Source organism: Coregonus clupeaformis, chromosome 13, assembly GCF_020615455.1.
Source record: "Coregonus clupeaformis isolate EN_2021a chromosome 13, ASM2061545v1, whole genome shotgun sequence".
NCBI lineage: Eukaryota > Metazoa > Chordata > Actinopteri > Salmoniformes > Salmonidae > Coregonus > Coregonus clupeaformis.
The window spans coordinates 4877938-4900390 of record NC_059204.1 but is presented as its reverse complement, the minus strand read 5'-3'; the positions used below and the strand labels follow the sequence as shown (position 1 = coordinate 4900390).

The 22453-nt window shown below is 41.1% G+C and overlaps 1 protein-coding gene and 1 long non-coding RNA gene across 2 annotated transcripts in view; one reads left to right on the top strand and one right to left on the bottom strand.

Annotated features, from left to right (window-relative positions):
• The window catches only part of LOC123492152 (unconventional myosin-VIIa-like), a 76019-nt gene extending 53978 nt beyond the window's left edge, over window positions 1-22041 (bottom strand). The window contains exons 1-4 of the mRNA XM_045224174.1: window positions 21714-22041; window positions 13955-14023; window positions 1367-1480; window positions 833-985 (exon numbers count right to left, since the gene is read on the bottom strand). Coding sequence (XP_045080109.1) covers window positions 833-985; window positions 1367-1480; window positions 13955-13972 — 285 coding nt within the window. The 5' untranslated portion in view covers window positions 13973-14023; window positions 21714-22041. The remainder of the gene's footprint in view (window positions 1-832; window positions 986-1366; window positions 1481-13954; window positions 14024-21713) is intronic.
• On the top strand, window positions 6900-18244 carry LOC123492166. The gene is made up of 3 exons (XR_006661648.1): window positions 6900-7046; window positions 17733-17843; window positions 17924-18244. It is a non-coding gene; the product is annotated as an uncharacterized LOC123492166 (long non-coding RNA).
• Window positions 22042-22453: the final 412 nt, after the last annotated feature.

The window sequence follows — 22453 nt, the reverse complement described above, 5'->3', positions numbered from 1 at the left end:
CAAATAACCACACAGACAAGGAAAACCCCATAACAGTCCATCATACATCAACAATATGAGCTACATGTCACTAAACAAGGTCACTGTGTTTCATAGAATACGTTCTAAACCGTACTTCCTTGTTATTTGAAGGACTCATACAATGTAAAATGATCAATGGTGGAAAAAGTACCCAATTGTCATACATGAGTAAAAGTAAAGATACCTTAATATAAAATGACTCAAGTAAAATTAAAAGTCACCCAGTAAAACACTACTTCAGTAAAAGTCTAAAAGTATTTGGTTTTAAATATACTTAATTATCAAAAGTAAATGTAATTGAAAAAATATACTTAAATATCAAAAGTAAAAGTAAAAGTATAAATAATTTCATATTCCTTATATTAGGCAAACCAGACAGCACGATTTTCTAGTTTTTTTAAAATGTACGGACAGTCAGGGGCACACTCAACACTCAGACATAATTTACAAATGAAGCATTTGTGTTTAGTGAGTCCGCCAGATAAGAGGCAGTAGGGATGACCAGAGATGTTCTCTTGATAAATTTGTGAATTGGACCATTTTCCTGTCTTGTTAAGCATTCAAAATGTAACGAGAACTTTTGGGTGTCAGGGAAAATGTATGGAGTAAAATGTATATATTTTCTTTAGGAATGTAGTGGAGTAAAAGTAAAAGTTGTAAAAAATATCAATAGTAAAGTAAAGTGAATATACTCAAAAAAACGACTTAAGTAGTACTTTAAATATTTCTACGTAAGTACTTTACACCACTGAAAATGATGGTCCGGTAGTGGTACCAAAGGCGAGCAGCCAGTGTTGCAGGGGGGACTCACATAGATGACATGCTCGTTGTAGCGGATAAGCAAGTTCCGCAGGATGCCGGCCTCATTGAGGTCCCCCAGGCGGATCATGTCCTCCACACCGTGGATGGAGGTGGGGTGCATGGGCTTAATGTTGGTGGCATTCTGGGGCGAGATCCAGTGCTCCTGATGGGAGAACAGTTACAGTACAGTCACAGCCATTGAGGAACTATGGTGTCATAGGCTACTGTGTCCATGTCGGCTTGTTAGAGTCAGCTAAAGATCCTGTTTGAATGCATCCTCCTTTCCTTCCTTCCTTCCTTCCTTCCTTCCTTCCTTCCTTCCTTCCTTCCATGAAGTAATCACTGATAAAACATGAGTGGATAGGTGTAAGCAAGCTTTCCATTGCTTTTACCAATACATGTCATGATTACTTCAAGGAAGGGAGGAAGGAGGGATGCATTTGAACAGGGCCAAAGTCTTGTTCGTCAAAATCTCGTTAACGTCTTGTTATCTTGTCAAAGTATTTTCAACGTTTCGTCAGCGTCTCATCTCGTGTGGACTTACCCTCCCCTCGTCGTCCAGCACCTGGATCTGTCCCGAGTCACAGAGCTTGAGCACGGCTCCCACCGGGACATCGAACTCCCGGCCCGTCTTAAGGTCCAACCAGACATAGTCCCCCTAGAAAGCAAACACAAACACAATCAGCAATCAGGAAGGAATTCTCAGGAAACTCCATCAGCAAGTTTATGTACGTTACATAAAGTTTATGTACTTTATGTAATGCTTCATTTTAAGGGGCCTTATTACAGTGTAATTACATATGTAATGACACTGTATCAAGTATTGTAATTAATTGTAATAATACATAGTTACACTGTAATAACAACATTTAACTGGTGGTAATTACAGTCTAATTACAGAGGTGTAACAACGAATGCTTGTTACCATGCTTGTTACAAATGTTAAAGTTTCCAATAGCATCCCAACCATATATCCCAACGCACCATATTTCAGCCTGCACATTTGAGCCTGCACAAACCATGCGAAAAGTGTTAGCTAATTTAATAAAACCGACCACCTCATTGACAAAATTCTGCAATAAAGGGCTCTGGAGTCTGATGCCCAGGCCTGATGGCATGAACAAGTTCACAAATGGTTAACCTAAAAAAATACTTTAAATTGTTAAATAAATTAACTGTGCATTTCACAATGGGTCAATTACTTAACCATCAATGAATTTTTTTTAGACACATTAATAAACATTTATGGTTAAAATTGTGAGATAGTCATTCGTGCTTGACAAATTGTAAGCCTATTAATCTTGGTTAAATAATGGTTTATAAATGCGCTTAAAATGTTCATAAGACAAACTCTTATTCCATCATGTATCCTTGCAAGGGTTTCACTGTTGAGGAACATTCTCACTTTTGGATTGGTGAAATTATTTATTTATCCCAGGAATTAAGGCATAATGTCAACATCTACCCATCTGCACAATACACTCAGATGGGTTTGTTGACACTGACATCATGTGACAGTGCGCAAAGAACGGGTCGAGAAGAAGGTCAGTTTGCAAACTCCAGACATGAGAGATTGCCATGAAAGATACAAAGTGTTGTGGACAAGACAAAAACATCACAGGAGATAGAAAGTAAGTTTTCCATGCTAGCTAACGTTAGCTGGGCTTATCTTCCCTGAACCTTGTTCTCAAGGTATCCGTACCCCAAGGGTATTACATGAGAAACATCCAGCATGTTAAAGTTATCTAGCTTGCTAGCTAGCCACTTGTGTCAACACACTATGAGGAATGTTAGATCCTTTTCAATGTAGCTAAACACTAGCTAAATTATGAGTGTTATCAAGCACTATTATTGTTAGCTGGACAACACAACAACTAGCTAGGTAGCAGGCCTAAGCTATAGAAATCATGATGATAACTAGTATAGGGTAATGAAAATTGTCATAGCTACATACTTCTTCTCTAACACAGATTCCCACAATGTCTCAGACTCCAGGATGTACCCGGCTCCATGAGGGGCTCCATCAGCTGAAACTTGTGCCACCTTAGTTTTAGCTTTATGACCCCAAAAAAAATCTCAACTGCACTGTGTCAGCACAATAGACAGAGCACACTGTGGTGTGTGTAGGGTAGCCATGGAAAGCCACTGGGACGGTTAGGTATGACTCCTTTGGGTTTAGATAAAAAGCAGGAAAAAACGCTTCTCATCTCTGTGGTAGGCTAAGTGAATAACATGATAGGCCTCCTGTAGCTCAGTTGTAGAGCATGGCGCTTGCAACGCCAGGGTTGTGGGTTCAATTCCCATGGGGGCAGTATGAAAAATGTATGCACTCACTAACTGTAAGTCGCTCTGGATAGGAGCGTCTGCTAAATGACTAAAATGTAAAATGTAATGATAAACCTCCGCCTGTAATATTTCATTTTGATTTATAAGTGCGGGGTCAAGTTTCCAGTCGGGCCCTGCTGAGGACGGCGTGTTGGTGGCCGAACTGTCTCCTTCCTGCTCCTCTGCTGTTCCTATGGTGGGCTCTGCAGGAGTGTCTTCCCTATGATGGGGTGTGAGAGGTTTTCATCCTGATATTGACTGACACTAAATTGATTATGACTGAGCTCTCTCCGGAGTCTAGAGAGGAGAACATGTGCTCTGACCCTTTCCGCAGGCTTGGAGAGAAAATGACTGCACCGCAAAATGTTCCTGGGTGTGGTACGGAAGTTGTGTCACTGCTGGAGGGTCTGGAAACAACCCTGGTGTCCACTGTGCATTGTCCGGGAGAGAATGCTCCCTTACCTGCTTCAACAAAGGCCCATGCAGGGAAGTTTGTGCCCTCGCCTCGCCAAAAGGTTAGTGGACAGTGTTTAGGGCCTGGGCAAAGTGTCCATCTGCCTTGAGGAAACTGCTATGTTGTTCTCAGTGGCGGTCGGTGCCGTTTAAGATTAGGGAGGATTTTTTAAAAATCATGGCCTTATTTCTATTACAGCATATTGGATGACTGTCATTCCTATTTCATTCACCGAGCTTGATAGGTTTAGGCTACTACATGATGCTCCAATTTTCCCTATACCCATCATGAGGTTGCTACAACCTAGCCTTCGAATGAAAGTTTACAACATAGGTGCATAGGTCGAGAGAAATGTTTTAGTAATCAAGTTGACAGACAGTAAAACATTCAATACCACCTTGCACACTCTTGCCTGCATTTAGTTGATCTAGGGTGTAATCAATTGTCCAAACCGTTGCAAAAGAGAGTTTCTGTTGTACAAATGCAGGTATCTTTATCCCTGTTTCATTTGTTTCCGTTTAAGAAACGTTTTTCAACATAATCGACAGAATAAATACACCCCTGATCACACGCACACACAGTTCACTTTCATAGCAGCCACATACAAACAGCATGATCACTTTCCTCGTTGTATAGTTCATACTCACATCTACACACTCTCCTCCTTTTCCCTTTCCTTGTGGACTTCAGTGCACAACACAACAGCTGGCTGTGACCAGGTGAAAAAAAATTCCAAGCCAAACCTTCAAACCATAACTGCTAACCGCTACACACAGCCTACATCGCTGTCACCATATTAGCGAATGTCAAGTTTTAAAAAATACAATGAAATATAGCTAGCTCTCTCTCGCTCTCGTACTCTCTCGCTCTCTCGCTTCTCCTTAATCTTTTAAGAAATTAATTTGTTCAAAACTGTTCAACTATTGTCTTTCTCTCTCTTTGAGTCAATTACTCACCACATTTTATGCACTGACATCCTCCAGAAGTCGTCATAACTAATGTGGAAGTCTGTGGAAGGGAGTGAGAACCATGAGCCTCCTAGGTTTTGTATCGAAGTCAATGTACACTGAGGAGGATGGAAACTAGCTATCCATTGGCTACACCATGGTGCTACCCCAGAGAGTGCTGCTGAGGCTACTGTAGACCACTGCAAAACAGTGTTTTAATCAATTATTTGGTGACGTGAATATATTTAGTATAGTTTGATCTAAAAATGATAACTTTTTTAATGTTTCACAATTTAAATTTTTCTGAAATTCACTGAGGATGGTCCTCCCCTTCCTCCTCTGAGGAGCCTCCACTGGATGTTCCTTTATTATATCTCTCCACTACTTCCACTGACTCCAGCCAATTCGTGCACACGATTTGTTTCATTGTGTCAATGTTTGTCAATGTTTATCAGTGAAGTTACTGTAATTACAACATATTCCCCCATTAATTTAGAATGTTTGGTTACAGAAAATGTTATACTTCATAAAATATAATATACATTTATACTATTCCCATTTTCCCAGTGGAAATGTTGTTTGGAGAACTCACAAACCGAGCAACACTTGTGGTTTATTTAAAGTGGAACTGACAGCATTTGAACTACTTTTCAGATATGAAATAAACAGACAAACATAATATCAGTAAAACGTATCAAATTCTCAGTTTATGCTGCAAAAGCAACTTTATAAGAGGTTTTAAAAATAGGTTATATTTGGAAGGATGACATTGTTGGCAGAATAAGATGGATGCAGTTCAATGCATGATTCATATAATTCACCAATACAAGTCAATAAGTCTCTGAAGCTGGAGACTCTTATCTCCCTCACTAACTTTAAGCGTCAGTTGTCAGAGCAGCTTACCGATCACTGCACCTGTACACAGCCATTCTGAAATTAGCCCACCCAACTACCTCATCCCCATATTGTTATTTATTTTGCTAATTTGCACCCCAGTATCTCTATTTGCACATCATCTTTTGCACATCTATCATTCCAGTGTTAATACGAAATTGTAACTATTTTGCACTATGGCCTATTTATTGCCTTACCTCCATAACTTACTACATTCGCACACACTGTATATATATTTTCTGTTAGTATTTTTTGACTTTATGTTTTGTTTACCCCATATGTAACTCTGTGTTGTTGTTTTTATCGCACTGCTTTGCTTTATCTTGGCCAGGTCGCAGTTGTAAATGAGAACTTGTTCTCAACTGGCTTACCTGGTTAAATAAAGGTGAAATAAATAAAATAAAAAATAAATGAATTGGTAGTCCAACAAATATTGCTATCAGGTTGTACATCACAGCTGGCCTGATACATTTGCTTCTTCCAGCCATTCTGGATGCACTGTTTCAGTTTTTACTCAATATTTTGGAAATAAACAGATGAATGTAACCAAGGCTGGGAATGTCAATACAACCAAACTAGCAAGGGCTATGATCACAAGTGTCGTGGAAATGTCAGTACTGAGAGAGACTTGGACAGCTATTCAAACAATCAATGTTTATTTAACATCGATTAATTATTGCAATAATGAAGCCGTCGAACGCACAATCTGAAGTGTGTGTTGCCGAGAGCTTAACTAATAATAAAAAAACAGAGATCTTACATAGGAGACCTAAAAATTCTTAGTCAAGGCTGGTTCCACCCCTCCCATGCAGATTGGGTGTACCATAAGCCACTTTGGGTTCATCTCCTGGTCATCTGCCTCTGGTGTTATTTTTAACCCCACCTCGTCTTAGTTTCCCAGATGCCAGGATAATTAGGAATACTGAAGGCTTTGTTCTGCTCCTCCAGGATCTCTCTATCTGGTTAAACATACACCACATCTTGTCTATGGAATGCAGGCTGTAAATCAATTGACAGCTCAAGCTATCTCTAGTGACCATACGCCCAGATTAGCTGCAGGGTGCTGGAGTGGAGACCATGAAACACAGCATTAGTAGAACAGAAATGTCTTACTGTTTGTTAAGTAAATAATTGTTAAATATCCAACAAATTAGGTAAATACGTATTTTTCCTGTAACATTACCCTCTCAAGAAACTCTGTTTCTTCTAGAAAAATGTAAGGGTACAAGCATGACATAATTACTGTTAAACATACAATTAAACAAACAAAATACATATTTCTGGTGCCTGACATTTCATCAATGGTAATCAACCTTCCTTTGGGTTGTTGAGTTTTTAGACCTTTCTTATCAAAACACAGTCAATCTGGAACAGAAAATGAAACATAAAATAAATAAAATCACACACAAGCTTCATTACAGAAAATAGGACAGTCACCACGCTGGCACCATGCACAATGGTAGGGGTCAGCATGATGAAAATGTCGATCTCGTTTAGAACCCTTCCTATACCAGTGACAGAGACCCTCTCTGGGCATTTGGTACACACAGTGTGGAACATGAGCTCTACATCTGGGTCCTTATGCTCAGGATTCAACAAATGAGGTAAATACGTAATTTTTCTGTCACACAAGTCATTCATAACATGGCTAATAGATTAGTTTATTTATTTATGTAGCTATTTATTTAGCAAGACAAAAACACGGAGCCTAACGTTAGCTAGCTAGCTGCTGGGAGGATGTTGGCATTGTATGAGAGGGTGAGTGGACGACTTTTCCCCCCATATTGTTTTTCTGTGGCTACAGCTAGAGAGGCAGGTGTCATTTGGTTAGCTAGTAAGCCATGTGAATCATATTGCTAGCTATGTATGCTGAACTTGATGTATGCTGAACTTGAACGACTGTTATCCACAGTTAGCATATCTCTTAGTTGTCAATCAAATGTATTTTGGCATCGATCAAATGGGTGGGCGGGCAGGCAGGCAAGTTTACATTCAGTTGTCAAAATGTGGGTTAGGAAAAGCATGCAATAGCAGGCAAGCTGCAGAATGGCGAGCAGGCTACTATTCCCCATCGTTTATCAGTGCAATTTTGACGGCAACTAGATGAAAAAGTTTGAGAGGGTTTATCTACTGTTCCCTCGTTAGATTTTAGCTCATCTCGCTCTGGCTAACATTAGTTGTTGATCTTGTTGTTGTTGATGTGCATAGGCAACATGGTTAATCATAATAATAATAATGTATTACATGTATATAGCGCTTTTAATAAGAATCTCAAAGTGCTTCAAAAGCAAAAAACAAACAAGTAATACATCATTATGACTATAGTTAGGTCAACCAATAGAGGCCAAGTCTTTGAGTGCATCCTCCATAGATGGAGAGGGACAGTTCATGGCTTGATCAGAGGAAGGTGGTCAGGGAGATGATTGATGAAGATTCTAGTGACGATCATGTAGAGGGCTACTCTGGGAACCAGCCTGAGTCGTGTAACTACTGGACATCTCCTCCTTCACAATGTGTAGCACTAACTTGGGTGATGCATCAGCAGCTCTGGGCGCCAGAAAGCTCACCACACACAGTTCAGAGTAGTAGCCAGTCATCCTCACTACGAGCCCTCTGCCTCAGCACTGCATTCCTTTACTGCATCTCACATTCCTCTCAAGCTTCAGGTGACTCCTCAATTGATGGTTTCAAAAGATCAGGAACTAGCAGCCAGTTGAAACAAAAAAGCTGGTACAGTGTCCAGATGTACCAGCTCTCGTGTGGCGCAGTGGTCTAAGGCACTGCATCGCAGTGCTAGCTGTGCCACTAGAGATCCTGGTTCGAGTCCAGGTTCTGTTGCAGCCGGCCGCGACCGGGAGACCCATGGGCGGCGCACAATTGGTCCAGCGTCGTCCAAGGTAGGGGAGAGTTTGGCCGGCAGGGATGTGGGTTCGTTTACCACGGGGGGCCAGTATGAAAAAAAAAAAAGTTTGGCCGGCAGGGATGTGGGTTCGTTTCCCACGGGGGGCCAGTATGAAAAAAAAAAAAAAAAAAAAAAAAACATGTATGCATTCACTAACTGTAAGTCGCTCTGGATAAGAGCGTCTGCTAAATGACTAAAATGCAAAATGTATCATTCAAACAAAAACAATTAGCCAGCTAGCTTGCTAGCTAGCCAAGACAAAAAGAGTTGACCTGCCAGTCCATCTGCAAATCTGTGGGTCAAAACCACCAGAAGATACAGGAGCTCTCTGCTTAGGCTGCTACTAGGTTGCAAACATTGAACAAATAAAAAAAAACATGGTTGTTTGATCAATAGGACTGTAAAGTTCCCAAATGTAAGAGGACTCCTGTGGTATTTGCAGAAATCCATTGAGGTGTATTTTGTGGCTTTTGGCGAATGCTTTCTAATGATCTAAAGTCATGCTGTTGCAACTGCCTGTAAACACAGTCCAGTTCAAAGTGAATGATGGCAGGCCCGTGTGGCAAATGTGTATATAGGTCTGCTGTAGCTCTGATTGGCTATGGCGCACGGTCTGTGTAGACTCCGGTCATGGACAAGACAGATGTTTTTATTAGGTTTTATTGTCTATTAATTGTCCAAAAGTATGGCCGCTTTCCCACTCTATATTGCTATAGAATTTTCACAAATGCCTTACTGTACGTCATTCCCAAACATTCTATGAATGTATGAAAACGTGTATATGAACAGATTTTAATAAGATAGCATGTTGCTTAAATGCTGTCAGTTCCACTTTCATTGCATTTACCAGTTTACTGTCAATTTCTTAATTGTCTTTGTTTGGAGAGCATGTGTCCGGTTTCTTCGCCATGTTTAATGTCGTGTGAAAATGTTATGCACTTTAGCATGCATACAGTGCCTTCAGAAAGTATTCACACCCCTTGACTTTTTCCAAATTTTACAGCCTAAATTTAAAATTGATTAAATTGAGATTTTGTGTCACTGGCCTACCACAATACCCAATAATGTCAAAGTGGAATTCTCTTTTTTGTGTACAATTAAATCAATTTTAATCCCACCTTGTAACACACCAAATGTGTAGTAAATCAAGGGGTGTGAGTACCTTCTGAAGGCACTGCACGCCAAGAATGGGTGTGGCCAAATGTATTTAAGTGTCCGTTTGGGGATGTTGCAGTTAGTTCACTTTTGAGTAACTCAAGGGAGGCTGTATCTGAGCCAGTGGAGGCTTCTCAGTGGAGGAAGGGGAGGACCATCCTCCTCAGTGAATTTCAGAAAAAATGTAAATTGTGAAACATTAAGAAAGTTACAATTTTTAGATAAAACTATACTAGATATATTCACCAAATAATTGATTAAAACACACTGTTTTGCAGTGGTCTACAGTAGCCTCAGCAGCACTCTCTGGGGTAGCACCATGGTGTAGCCAATGGATAGCTAGTTTCCGTCCTTCTCTGTGTACATTGACATCAATACAAAACCTAGGAGGATCATGGTTCTCACCCCCTTCCATAGACTTACACAGTAATTATGACGACTTCCGGAGGACGTCCTCCAACCTATCAGAGCTCTTGCAGCATGAATTGACATGTTGCCCACCCAATCAAAGGATCAGAGAATTAATAAAGTACTGAAAGCATAAGCTACAGCTAGCTAACACTGCAGTGCATAAAATGTGGTGAGTAATTGACTCAAAGACAGAGAAAGACAATAGTTGAACAGTTCTGAACAAATACATTTATTTAAAAATTAAGGAGAAGCGAGAGAGAGCAAGCAATATTCCGTTGCATTTTTTAAAACTTTCACTTTCACTTACTTAGCTAGCTAATGCAGCTCAAACACCTGGCTCAAGCTGAGAGGTATGTTATGTTAGCTAGCTGGCTAAAGCTATCCAACACTGGAACTCTTCCAAGTCAAAGTAAGCTTTCGGTTTTATTAATTTATTGCCACCGGGGACCGCCGGTGTAACTGCTAAACTGCTTGCTGTACTCTGTATTTTATTATTGAGTGGGTTTACTAACGCGTTAGTTCTAGTAGCTATGTTGACTATGACGTTAGCTAATATGGTGACAGTGATGTAGGCTGTGTGTAGCGGTTAGCGGTTATGGTATGAAGGTTTGACCTGGAAAGGTTTTTTCACCTAGTCAAAGCCAGCTGTTGTGTTGTGCACTGAAACAGGGATAAACATACCTGAATTTGTACAATAGAAACTCTCGTTTGCAACGGTTTGGACTAATGATTAGCTAGATGCAGGCAAGAGTGTGCAAGGTGGTATTGAATGTGTCACTGTCTGTCACCTTGATTACTAAAACATTTATCTCGAACCTGTGCACCTACGTTGTAAACTTTCATTCGTAGGTTGTAGCAACCTCATGATGGGTATAGGGAAAATTGGAGCATCATGTAGTAGCCTAAACCTATCGAGCTCGGTGAATGAAATAGGAATGACAGTCATCCAATATGCGGTAATAGAAATAAGGCCATTCTCATAAAAAAAATCCTCCCTAATCTTAAACGGCACCAACCGCCACTGATCTGAGCCTGGTAGACTCCACCTGTGCTTTATTGGTTAAGACAGGTTTTTCCTGATGAGAGGCTTTTTCTTTTGAATGCTGACATTCTGAAGTCAGAACTTTGTATTTATATTTGTAAATATCACCATCATCTTTGAAACACCAGCGCTGTGTAAATGAATCCAACACTAATTTGCACCTCTACCTGCCTGCATCCTGCTGAATCTTTGTCCTTACCTCAGTGGAGATAGGCTACAGGTTTAGCGCCAATCTGTCACTTCAAAAGCATTCAATGATCTCAGAGTCTGCATTTTAACTTTATGTTTATTTTGGTACTGCTTGATATAAGCAGAATTCAATATAATTTCAATGCAAGAACTCCCCCAAAATTACACGTAACTTGAAATAGCTAAATCCTGTGTTACAACTAGCGACGACCTTGTACATATGCTGATATTACAGATATGTACTCTGTGGTGTATTAGTGTGTTTATTTTCTCACATAGATGGCACTTTTATTAGCTGACGATCAGATTGTCAGGATGGGTAACATACTTTATAGGTACACAATAATTACAAGTAAGTACCCCTCAAGATACACTTCATTTTAACTAGCTCAATCCTGTGTAACACCTAGTAATTACATTGTACTTATGCAGATATCACATGTACTCTGTGGTGTACTTGTGGTGTACTTGCCCGTTTGTAAGAAGCATGGTAACAAACGTTTGTTGTTACACCTCTGTAATTATAGACTGCAATTACCACCAGTTACATGTTATTACAGTCTAACAATTAGTTATTACAATTAACAACAATGCTTGTTAGTGTAATTACACATGTTATTACACTGTAATAAGGACCCCTTAAAATGAAGTGTTACCATTTTCTCACTAGTTGAATACAATACATTTGCCATTCCAATGTGTTAAGAACATGATTTCAATATATTGCCAATTAGGTCCAGGACGTGATGTGCTTCTTTTATTAAGACTCACGTTACACCCTGGACCTGCCATCAATATACTTGCAAATTGAAAATGCATTTCAAACCAGCTTTATTCGTGTTTGCTGAAGAACAGACTTGGCAAGAATGTGTTTAAATTACATTGCAACAATAGTAATGAGGGCAGTGGGAAGATAGGCCCCTAAATGGCAGCTGCCTGAGTAAGACACTAGTAGTCGAAACGCGTTGCAGTTGTGCGTCCTGGGGTACTATGCTGACTGCTCCTATATGTATTGTTTTGTAAATATAGTAAATATGGTAAATATATTCTGTTAATAGTTCACTAAAGTTTATTGCAACGTACTCTTTCTCTAACACAATAGTAATACAATAAAATCCACTAGTAACATTTCACTCTTCCTACAGACTCTACAGTCTGGTCTAAGGTCACGTTAATTTCACTAGAGGAGCAAAATTCACACTTAATACACTTCATAATTCCTCCTGACGCAATAGTATTTTTATTACATAAAAACTATTTTCTGTGTACTTCCTAAAACAACCTGTAAAAATTAGAGGTTCAATCAATATAAAAAAGTCACATATTGTTAAGCATGAAATAAGTTGGCTACTTTGAAGGCTGCCAGTCTGTCCAATAAGGGGAATTAGGTTGATGTAGGCTTAGCCTCATCCAACTCCGGACTTTATAGGAAGTGATGTAACTTGTCACTTGTTGCTAGGAGGAGGTGGTGCTGATTCAAGAAGGTTTGAATATTTAGAAAATGCATAATTTCATTCTTCTGTCCTTGTTATCACTACTCTAAATGATGACCGGTGAAAGCAAGGCCAAGCCACTTTATAAACCTGCCTTGCCAAAATCAGTGATTACTCCAATGTTGGGGAGTCAAAGTAAACAGATAAACATAACCTTATAAGAGGGCTAGGGTGAGGAGCCTATTGGAAATCCTTGCTGTCAATCAAGATGAGATTCAGGAAGTCAGCCCAGCCAGAGAATGGGCTTTGTCACTTCCCAGTGTTAAGCTGCCATGTTGGTTTTGTTTTGTTGTAACACGCTGGACACACTTTGACCGTGCTGTTATTCCATCTCTCACAAACCACCCAACCACATGTATACCCAATAAACCGGACAACAACAACACATTTAGGACTGAACCAATCAAAAAAGCACCATTTATTTTCCAGAATAAGTCAAAAATATTAGTTTTGCTCTACACAAAAACACGTTTATGTTCGTATGGAGACGAGTTTATTTTCGAACATTGTAAACATTGTTTCATTGAGTAAATGAAAACAAATGTGCATTGCAGTGCTATAAGAATGATTTTGATAACCCAAAACCCGGGTACCAGCTTTGCTAGAAAAGGACGCAGTTAGCACTCAAAAACATCAGCAAGAAAAAATATACATTGCAAAACCAGGTTGAGGTGAAACGTCCATGTCACTATCCCTCCATGTCTAGACTCTGGCATTACAGAGGCTTTACCAGTATGACAACACAGATGTCTTGCTGAGGGAATGAGATGCATGATTCATGACTAGTCTCTTGACATTGAGGTACTCCTTAAAGGGATAGTTTAGAGATTTTACATATTTCAATATTTGTTTCCTTACCATGAAATCAGTCTATGGACAAGAAGTGACTGCAATTTACACTTTATTTTTGTTAAACTACCCACTCCAAACACAAAATAAAATCGATGAACTATCCCTTTAAAAATCCAGATGAAGTGACCTTTAAAGTCCCACACAGCCTGTCTGACTAACCCTCTCCAGGACCATGGGCCTAGATGAAAATATATTGATAGGGCCTCCCGAGTGGCACAGCGGTCTAAGGCACTGTATCGCAGTGCTAGAGGCGTCACTACAGACCCGGGTTCGATTCCGGGCTGTATCACAACCGGACGTGATCGGGAGTCCCATAGGGCAGCACACAATTGGCCCAGCGTCGTCCGGGTTAGGGGAGGGTTTGGTTGGGGGGGTTTTACTTGGCTCATCGCGCTCTAGCGATTCCTTGTGGCAGGTCAGGTGTGTATGTTTGAGAACGAGTGAGAAATAAGGTATTCTACTCTGTACCTGTTGCAGAATGACCATGGTTCAGCTTCCGGTTTATTCCAGAACATTAGAAGTCACCATGTGAGGCTCCTGGAATAGAGAAAAGTCCTATTAGACATACAGTGCCTTCGGAAAGTATTCAGACCCCTTGACTTATCCCACATTTTGCTACGCTACAGCCTTATTCTAAAATGGTTTAGAAATAAAATAATCCTCAGCAATTTACACACAATACCCATAATGACAAAGCAAAAACAGGTTTTTAGAAATGTTTGCAAATGTGTTAAATATAAAAAACGGAAATACCTTATTTACATAAGTATTCAGACCCTTTGCTATGAGAATCAATATTGAGCTCAGGTACATCCTGTTCCATTCATCATCCTTGAAAAGTTTCTACAACTTGATTGGAGTCCACCTGTGGTAAATTCAATTGATTGGACATGATTTGGAAAGGCACACACCTGTCCACCTATACAAGGTACCACAGTTGACAGTGCATGTCAGAGCAAAAACCAAGCCATGAGGTCGAGGGAATTGTCCGTTGAGCTCAGAGACAGGATTGTGTCGAGGCACATATCTGGGGAAGGGTACCAAACAATTTCTGCAGCATTGAAGGTCCCCAAGAACACAGTGGCCTCCATCATTCTTAAATGGAAGAAGTTTGGAACTACCAAGACTCTTCCTAGAGCTGGCCGCCCGGCCAAACTGAGCAATCAGGGGAGAAGGGCCTTGGTCAGGGTGGTGACCAAGAACCTGATTGTCACTCTGACAGAGCTCTAGAGTTCCTCTGTGGAGATGGGAGAACCTTCCAGAAGGACAACCATCTCTGGCCTTTATTGTAGAGTGGCCAGATGGAAGCCACTCCTCAGTAAAATGTACATGACAGCCCGCTTGGAGTTAGCCAAAAGGCACCTAAAGACAAGATTCTCTGGTCTGATGAAACCAAGATTTAACTCTTTGGCCTGAATGCCAAGCATTACATCTGGAGGAAACCTGGCACCATCCCTACGGTGAAGCGTGGTGGCAGCATCATGCTGTGGGAATGTTTTTCAGTGGCAGGGACTGGGAGACTAGTCAGCATCGAGTGAAAGATGAACGGCGCAAAGTACAGAGAGATCCTTGATGAAAACCTGCTCCAGAGCGCTCAGGACCTCAGACTGGGGCGAAGGTTCACCTTCCAACAGGACAACGACCCTAAGCACACAGCCAAAACAACGCAGGAGTGGCTTCGGGACAAGTCTCTGAATGTCCTTGAGAGGCCCAGCCAGAGCCCCGACTTGAACATCTCTGGAGAGACCTGAAAATAGCTGTGCAGCGACGCTCCCCCTCCAACATGACAGAGCTTGAGAGGATCTGCAGAGAAGAATGGGAGAAACTCCCCAAATACAGGTGTGCCAAGCTTGTAGCGTCATACCCAAGAAGATTCGAGGCTGTAATCACTGCCAAAGGTGCTTCAACAAAGTCCTGAGTAAAGGGTCTGAATACTTATATAAATGTGATATTTCAGTTTGTTTATTTTTATAAATTAGCAAAAATCTATACAAACCTGTTTTTGCTTTGTCATTATGGGGTATTGTGTGTAGATTGATGAGGGAAAAAAACTATTTAATCAATTTTAAAATAAGGCTGTAACGTAACAAAATGTGGAAAAAGTCAAGGGGTCTGATTCTTTCCGAATGCACTGTACAGTACATATCAAACATACATATTTGCACACTCATAAACTGGCACAGTGGGGATTCAAACTACCACTGCTGGGGGGCATATGCAACGGCTGTGTTGACCACAAGACCAACATCCGGTACAGATTTAATAATCGTAAAGATTCACCACAGGGGTTCTCTCTATACCGTGGTTCTCACTGGACAGATGGCTTGAAGCTGAGTCTATTGTCCTGTGGTGACTGGTGGACCAGACCCCACACTGTCTGAGCCTAGAGGAATCCCACTTTAATCAATTGGAATTAATGTGTATAAAATGATAAACCTTTCTACCCCCGGAGAGCGAGGATGCACACATATGCTTGTTGTCAGACTCTCCAAGATTAAAGGCATTACTGTACATTACTGTAAATCAAAATGTCCCCCAAAGCAGTTGTCATTGGATTTAATGCGTAGTGTGGCTATATCCAAAATGGCATGGCACCTTATTCCCTATATAGTGCATTACTTTTGGCCAGAGGTAGTGCACTATATAGAGAAAAGGGTGCCATTTCAGACTATAACTTTTGCAGATGTCTTCTGGACTGATCATCCATTGCACAGGGGCTTTTTGACCTGTGCTCTGGCCCAATTCACTTCCCTTCTCTTAAATGTGCACTCGTTCACTCCTAATAATGGATTTAAAAGCATTGTATTGTTGCCTCCATGGGCTAGAGGGATATGTATCTTACACCTGTGAACTTTAAATCCACGAGGGTGAGTGACCAAGTGCACGTCATGGAGAATGGGAGAGAATCGGAACAAATATGATTAATCATTATCTAAAAGGCTAAACTGATCCTAGATCAGCGCTCCTACTCTGAGACGCTTTGTGGATACAGGCCCTGATCCTAGATCAGCGCTCCTACTCTGAGACGCTTTGTGGATACAGGCCCTGATCCTAGATCAGCGCTCCTACTCTGAGACGCTTTGTGGATACAGGCCCTGATCCTAGATGAGCACTCATACTCTGAGACGCTTTGTGGATACTGGCCCTGATCCTAGATCGCCGCTCCTACTCTGAGACGCTTTGTGGATACAGGCCCTGATCCTAGATGAGCACTCATACTCTAAGACGCTTTGACTTTGGACCATGGGCATTCTGGGTATGTCATTCCCAGTGTCAGCTGCTGCTAGGGAGACCACAACAAAATAACTTGCTCCCAATGCATCATAGCCAGCTGGGGGGTCGTCTATCTATGCAACTCATAATGAAACCCCTTAAAAATGAATAGGTTACACAAAACATATACATTAAAGATACATAAAGTATGTGTGTCTAAAATTGCATTGAAGCAACTGTGCTATAAGGAACAATTAATTTACTTGTAATTACCATGACCTGTACAGGTACTTATAATCACCCTCACACAGGGCACCATTTGTAGGCTAAATACTTATCCTCATACGGGGCACCATTTCATTGGACATCTTTACAGCTGGGTTAAGTGCGGCATCATGCCTTAGCCATGTGGCTCAGCTGGTCATGTAGTCAGGTGAGTGAGGGCAGGAGGAAAGAGCGGAGGAGGGGAGGAAGAGAGGAGGAGGTAAGAAGTCTGGGGGTTGGGGGAGGCTCAGGCTCTTAAAGGGAAACTTCACAATTTTTTTACTTCATATTCATTACATTCAGCACCACCCTAAAATCAACATATGTGAAAATGGTGAGTTTCTATGTTTTGTAGTAATAAAGATAGAGGAAGATGAGTTTTTCCAATGACATCATCAGTGTGCGTCATGTGATTTTGACCAATTGTGAGTAGGCATTGCATACTAATTGCCTACTAATTGGTTGATGATGTCATTGGAAACACTTATCTTTCTCTATCTTTATTACTACAAAACATAGAAACGCGCCAGTTTCACATATGTTGATGTTGGGCTGGTGCTGGAGATGATGAATACAAAGTAGAAAAATTGTGAAATGTCCCTTTAAGGGCTTATTTAGATTCCTGGGGTTAATCTCTGTGCTTATACAAACCATAATTTATTATTGGCTGCTGAATCATTTCCTGCCTCATGGCAGACCTCATTGGGCTGCCTCGGGATCAAAGCCTTTGTTTACATCCATAATAACAGTAGCCATTTTGTCTCCATAGGCTACCTACAGCAGGACACAGGGGGCATGGCCTGGATCCATTTCTGTACCTAGCTCCTTCCCCTAGGTCCTACCCTTTTTCATGTCTACTGATCGTGAAGGACTAGATAGGGTAAAGCAATATGGCAAAACTCTATAGCCTACTCTGAAGGCTAGCCCATCAACATATTGCTAACTATCTGTTTCCCTCAGATCTCGGAGCCAACCGGGTGAACCGGGAGAACAGAAACACCCTCCCTACATGTGACCGGAGAGGGTTGTCACATGAAGAACATATGGTACAGTTTACCAGCGACTCCTCCCATTTGCTGCCCAATAAGTAGATTAACATTGGGTTTAATGATACTGTACGGATCTGCTGTGCATTGAATACAGCTAAATTGAATGCAACTAAAATCTTTAATTGCAAAACATTCCACCTATGAAGAGCGCTGATGATTTGTTTCAGAGGATTTAAAAGTAGCAGATCCATATAAAGGATTACATACACTCCCATCTATATGTATTTGGACAGTAAAGCTAACATTTTAAATTGTATTTTGGGTTATGTTTTGCCCAATAGTAAATCAATAAATATTTATCCTCATATGTGGCACCATTTCATTGGACATCTTTTCACTTGATATTAGTTTACAGACTAGAGTCACAGCTGGGTTAAGTGCGGCGTCATCCCTTAGCCATGTGGCTCAGCTGGTCATGTAGTCAGGTGAGTCAGGGCAGGAGGAAAAGAAGGCAGGAGGAAAAGAGGGGAGGAGGGAAAGAAGAGAGGAGGAGGTAAGAAGTCTGGGGGTTGATTTGTTTGATTTGTTCGAGAGGATTTCAAAATAGCAGATCCATATAAAGGATTACATACACTCCCCTCTATATGTATTTGGACAGTGAAGCTAACACTAATTTATTGTCTATACTCCAGCATTTTGGATTTGAGATCAAATGTTTCATATGAGGTGACAGTACAGAATGTCATTTTTTATTTTTCATACATATCTGTTTTACTGTTTAGCAATGAAAGCACTATGTATCTAGCCCCCTATTTTGCCCAATAGTAACTGAATGGTTAATGATGACTGGAGTAGATACGATGTTTCTGAACACTTCCAAATTAATCTTGATAATGCCATGATTAACAAAAATCATGAATCTTTTTTTTAAGAGTCACAAGCTTGATGTAGTCATTGCATGCAAGGAACATGGGACCAAATACTTAACTTTTGACTACTTTAATACACTATAAGTGAATTTGTCCAAATATTTATGACTTCTTCAAATGGTGGGACGAGATATATAAAGTGCTTTCATTTCTAAATGGTAAAACAGATATGTATGAAAATACCCTAAAATAGAAGGTGACATTCTGTAGTATCGCCTAATATGACACATTCTATCTAAAATGCTAGAGTATAGAGCCCTTTTTTATGCTTCATTGTCCAAATATATAAGGAGGCGACTGTATAGCGGCCCTTTGACTCTGTATCAACAGCTTTATAGTCCATCTGGATGGAAGTACTGCTCCTCACACCACACTCATGCCAAGACAGAGCCTCTTATCTAGCACCACGGGGGGCCAATCTGGCAACCCATTCCAGCACGGGGCCCAAATGTAAGGCTCTCACCCTTCCCAACTACAGGGTCAGGCAGAAAGACAGCTGATGGGTGTCAAAAGGCACTTCCTTTCCTCTTTGGGCCCGTATCCACAAAGCACCTCAGAATAGGAGTGTTGATCTAGGATCTGTCCATACAATCTTATTCATTATTACCTAAACACCTACTCAGAGATGCTTTGTGAATACAGTCCCTGATACTTACAGCATAATTTTGTCTGTGTTAAAAGCAGAAATGTTAACAAAACTACTGTATAGTCAGTCACAATTGTAGCAGCATTTGTTTACAAACCTCTTTTTGCACAAATCGACAATATTCCCAATTTGTTTTGGTCGTGCCAGTTATATGAAATAAAATCTCAGTCAATGCACCGATAGTGGCCTAGCCTCTATCTTTGCCGATCTGAAAGTATTCAATAGCCATCAGCAATATGGTAGGAGCTTAATCTATTTCTCTTGGAGGCTGGATAGTCTTTCTGACATATTTATTACCCCAGTGGACACCAACCCTGGTTCTGGAGAACTATATGGGTGTATTGTATATGGTTATGCAGGCTTTTGTTCTAACACAAAAACTCATTTTGGACACACCCAGTGACTCTAGTTAGGCAGAATGTCCTTCCCATATCAGAGGACAGGAAAACAAACCAAACTGGGATCCAGTTGAAATAGCTGAATGATTATGACTAAGTGGAACAAATGTGGCTTTGTTGGTTTAGCCCACATTGTTCAGTGAAACTGCTGAATCTTTATGGACCTAAGAACAAACTACCTGTTTCAAACTTACGGCAACCCCTGTTTCAAAATAGCTGTTTATAATAGCTGTGACTCATTATTGACATACTGTATATACTGGGTGGCCTCAGAGCAGCATTATAGGATATAAACACAACATACTGTACTCAGATTAGCTGTTGAGCCTTTTGGCATTGAGTCCACACTTTAGCCCTACAGTATGTACTGTATGGATCTCTCTCTGTGTGTGTGTGTGTCAAATATATGTACAGTATGTACAGCTATATGAAGTAGAGGAGCAGATGTTTCAGGTTAACCTCAAACCCCTACCCAGCAGGTAGATTAAGCGCCAATTTACAAGCATTTCGCTACACCCGCTATAACATCTGCTAAACACGTGTATGTGACAGATAACATTTGATTTGATCAAATTGGCCATATTTTTTAATGAACATCAAGAGCCCTGGGAAAGACGTCATAGTTTGTTTGTGACCAGGGTAGTTTTGTCAAATGTTCAGAAGCTCATAATGATTCAAAATGTAATTCTTATGATTGTTAACATGATCCTTCCTCAACAGGTTTAGGACCAAGGTAGTACGTGACTGTGACTTTGAAACAACTCTTTAAATGGCTAGCTAGTTATTATGACCATACAGATCCAGCAGTTTCACTGAACAATGTGGGCTAATTCAATGAAGGCACTAAAATACAAATATTCCACGCATTATCATTCAGCCATTTCAACTGGATCTGAACTACACTTCAGTTTGGTAAGTAGTCTTTCAGTTCTCTGATCTGGGAAGAATATTCTACCCAATTAGAGTCACTGTGACCCAGGAACAGTGGAGGCCAGTGCAGGGTCATATTCATTAGTGCACACCGCATCAAAACGTTTGCAACGGAAAGCGAAAACAATAATTTAGGCCTGTTTGCTTCGGTTTGGTTCCTAGTGAATACGACCCAGGTAGGAAGGGGAGAATAGCCCGAGCATGGCCTCCATTGACCCAGGCCAGGAAGTCAACACACAGACAGAAGGTGACCTGGGAGGCTTTGAGGAGTCATGTAGGCCGACTAATAACCAATCCAAAACCAGCTTCTTTGATGACAATATCAAGACTAGGCCATAAAAGACTTCCAAGCACCCTGTGAACACCAATGTTCTCTTATCAATGCCAGATGTCCTCCTTAAAAACGACACGCACATGGAAATCTAGAACTCTGATACTTTAAGCGCCAACTTCATACACCTTTTCACTTTCCCATTCTCACTCACAATCATATCAGGTTGTACTTTACTAAGTTCATTTAATCATATTTTACCAACTTGGTTTAATCAAAAAAGGTAAAGATCGACTTAAACACACGTTCTGGCAATACACACACACACACAAACCTGGAGGTACACACGCACAGAAAGAGTCACGTTCTGTTTCTTTAAGTGAGTATAAATGGTCCCCTTTGAGGCCTGGCACGAAGGGAGCATGCAGTGGGGGTGAGCTGGCTGTGAGCGCTGAGCGAGCCATAAGAGGCTTTGGGTAACTAATGCCTGAGGAGAGGCAGCAACACTGTGCCCTGGGACAGCTAAGCCCTCAGCCCTGACCGACCAACCAACCGCTTTACTTTACTTTATTTACTTCCTTACTTACCACTCAAGACACTCGGTTTCTCCTGTCTCCTCGTTTCGTCCCTCTTTCCTTGTCCCTCTCTCTTCCACTCTGGTAAGTCCAGGTAACTGGTAACAGCCAGGTAGCAGGTGAATCGACGGAAAGGTGTAAAGAAGCAGGGTGACCAAAATAAAATCTCTCTCTCTCTCTCTCTCTCTCTCTCTCTCACACACACTCTTTCCACTCTCTGTCCCTTTTTGTCCTCTCTCTCTCACATGCTCTGCCTTTCCTCTTCTCTCTCTCTCTCCAAGATACCTGTTGCTGCCTGGTGTCCAGTAGAGGAGTGACTACAGCCTCTCTCTCTCGCTCAATCTCTCATTCATCATTCAGTCAGCCCGCTGATCCCGATTAGCAGAGAGGCAGGCTAAGTGCGCCACACAGACACAGTGACCAGCCACTTGGAGGGGGAGAGAGGAAGGGGGAGGAGGAGGAGGAGGGGGGCTGAGAGGTCATGGGGTGGCGGGTGGTGACGGACTGGTCAGGGCCTGCACCTATTGTCCCACAAAAAAAAAAAACTTTGTACTGTAATATTTATGTATGAGGAGGAGGAGGAAGAGGGTTAACACAGTTGTGTAATTCCACCAGGTTTATGAATAGGCTGGGTTTGGGGATTATGTGTATGTGCCAGGTGATAATGCCATGTTAAGACTGAAGGTTTTGTTCTAAAACGACAACTTAACTAAAATCAGATCAAAATTGGTCGTATACACAGTTCAGCAGAT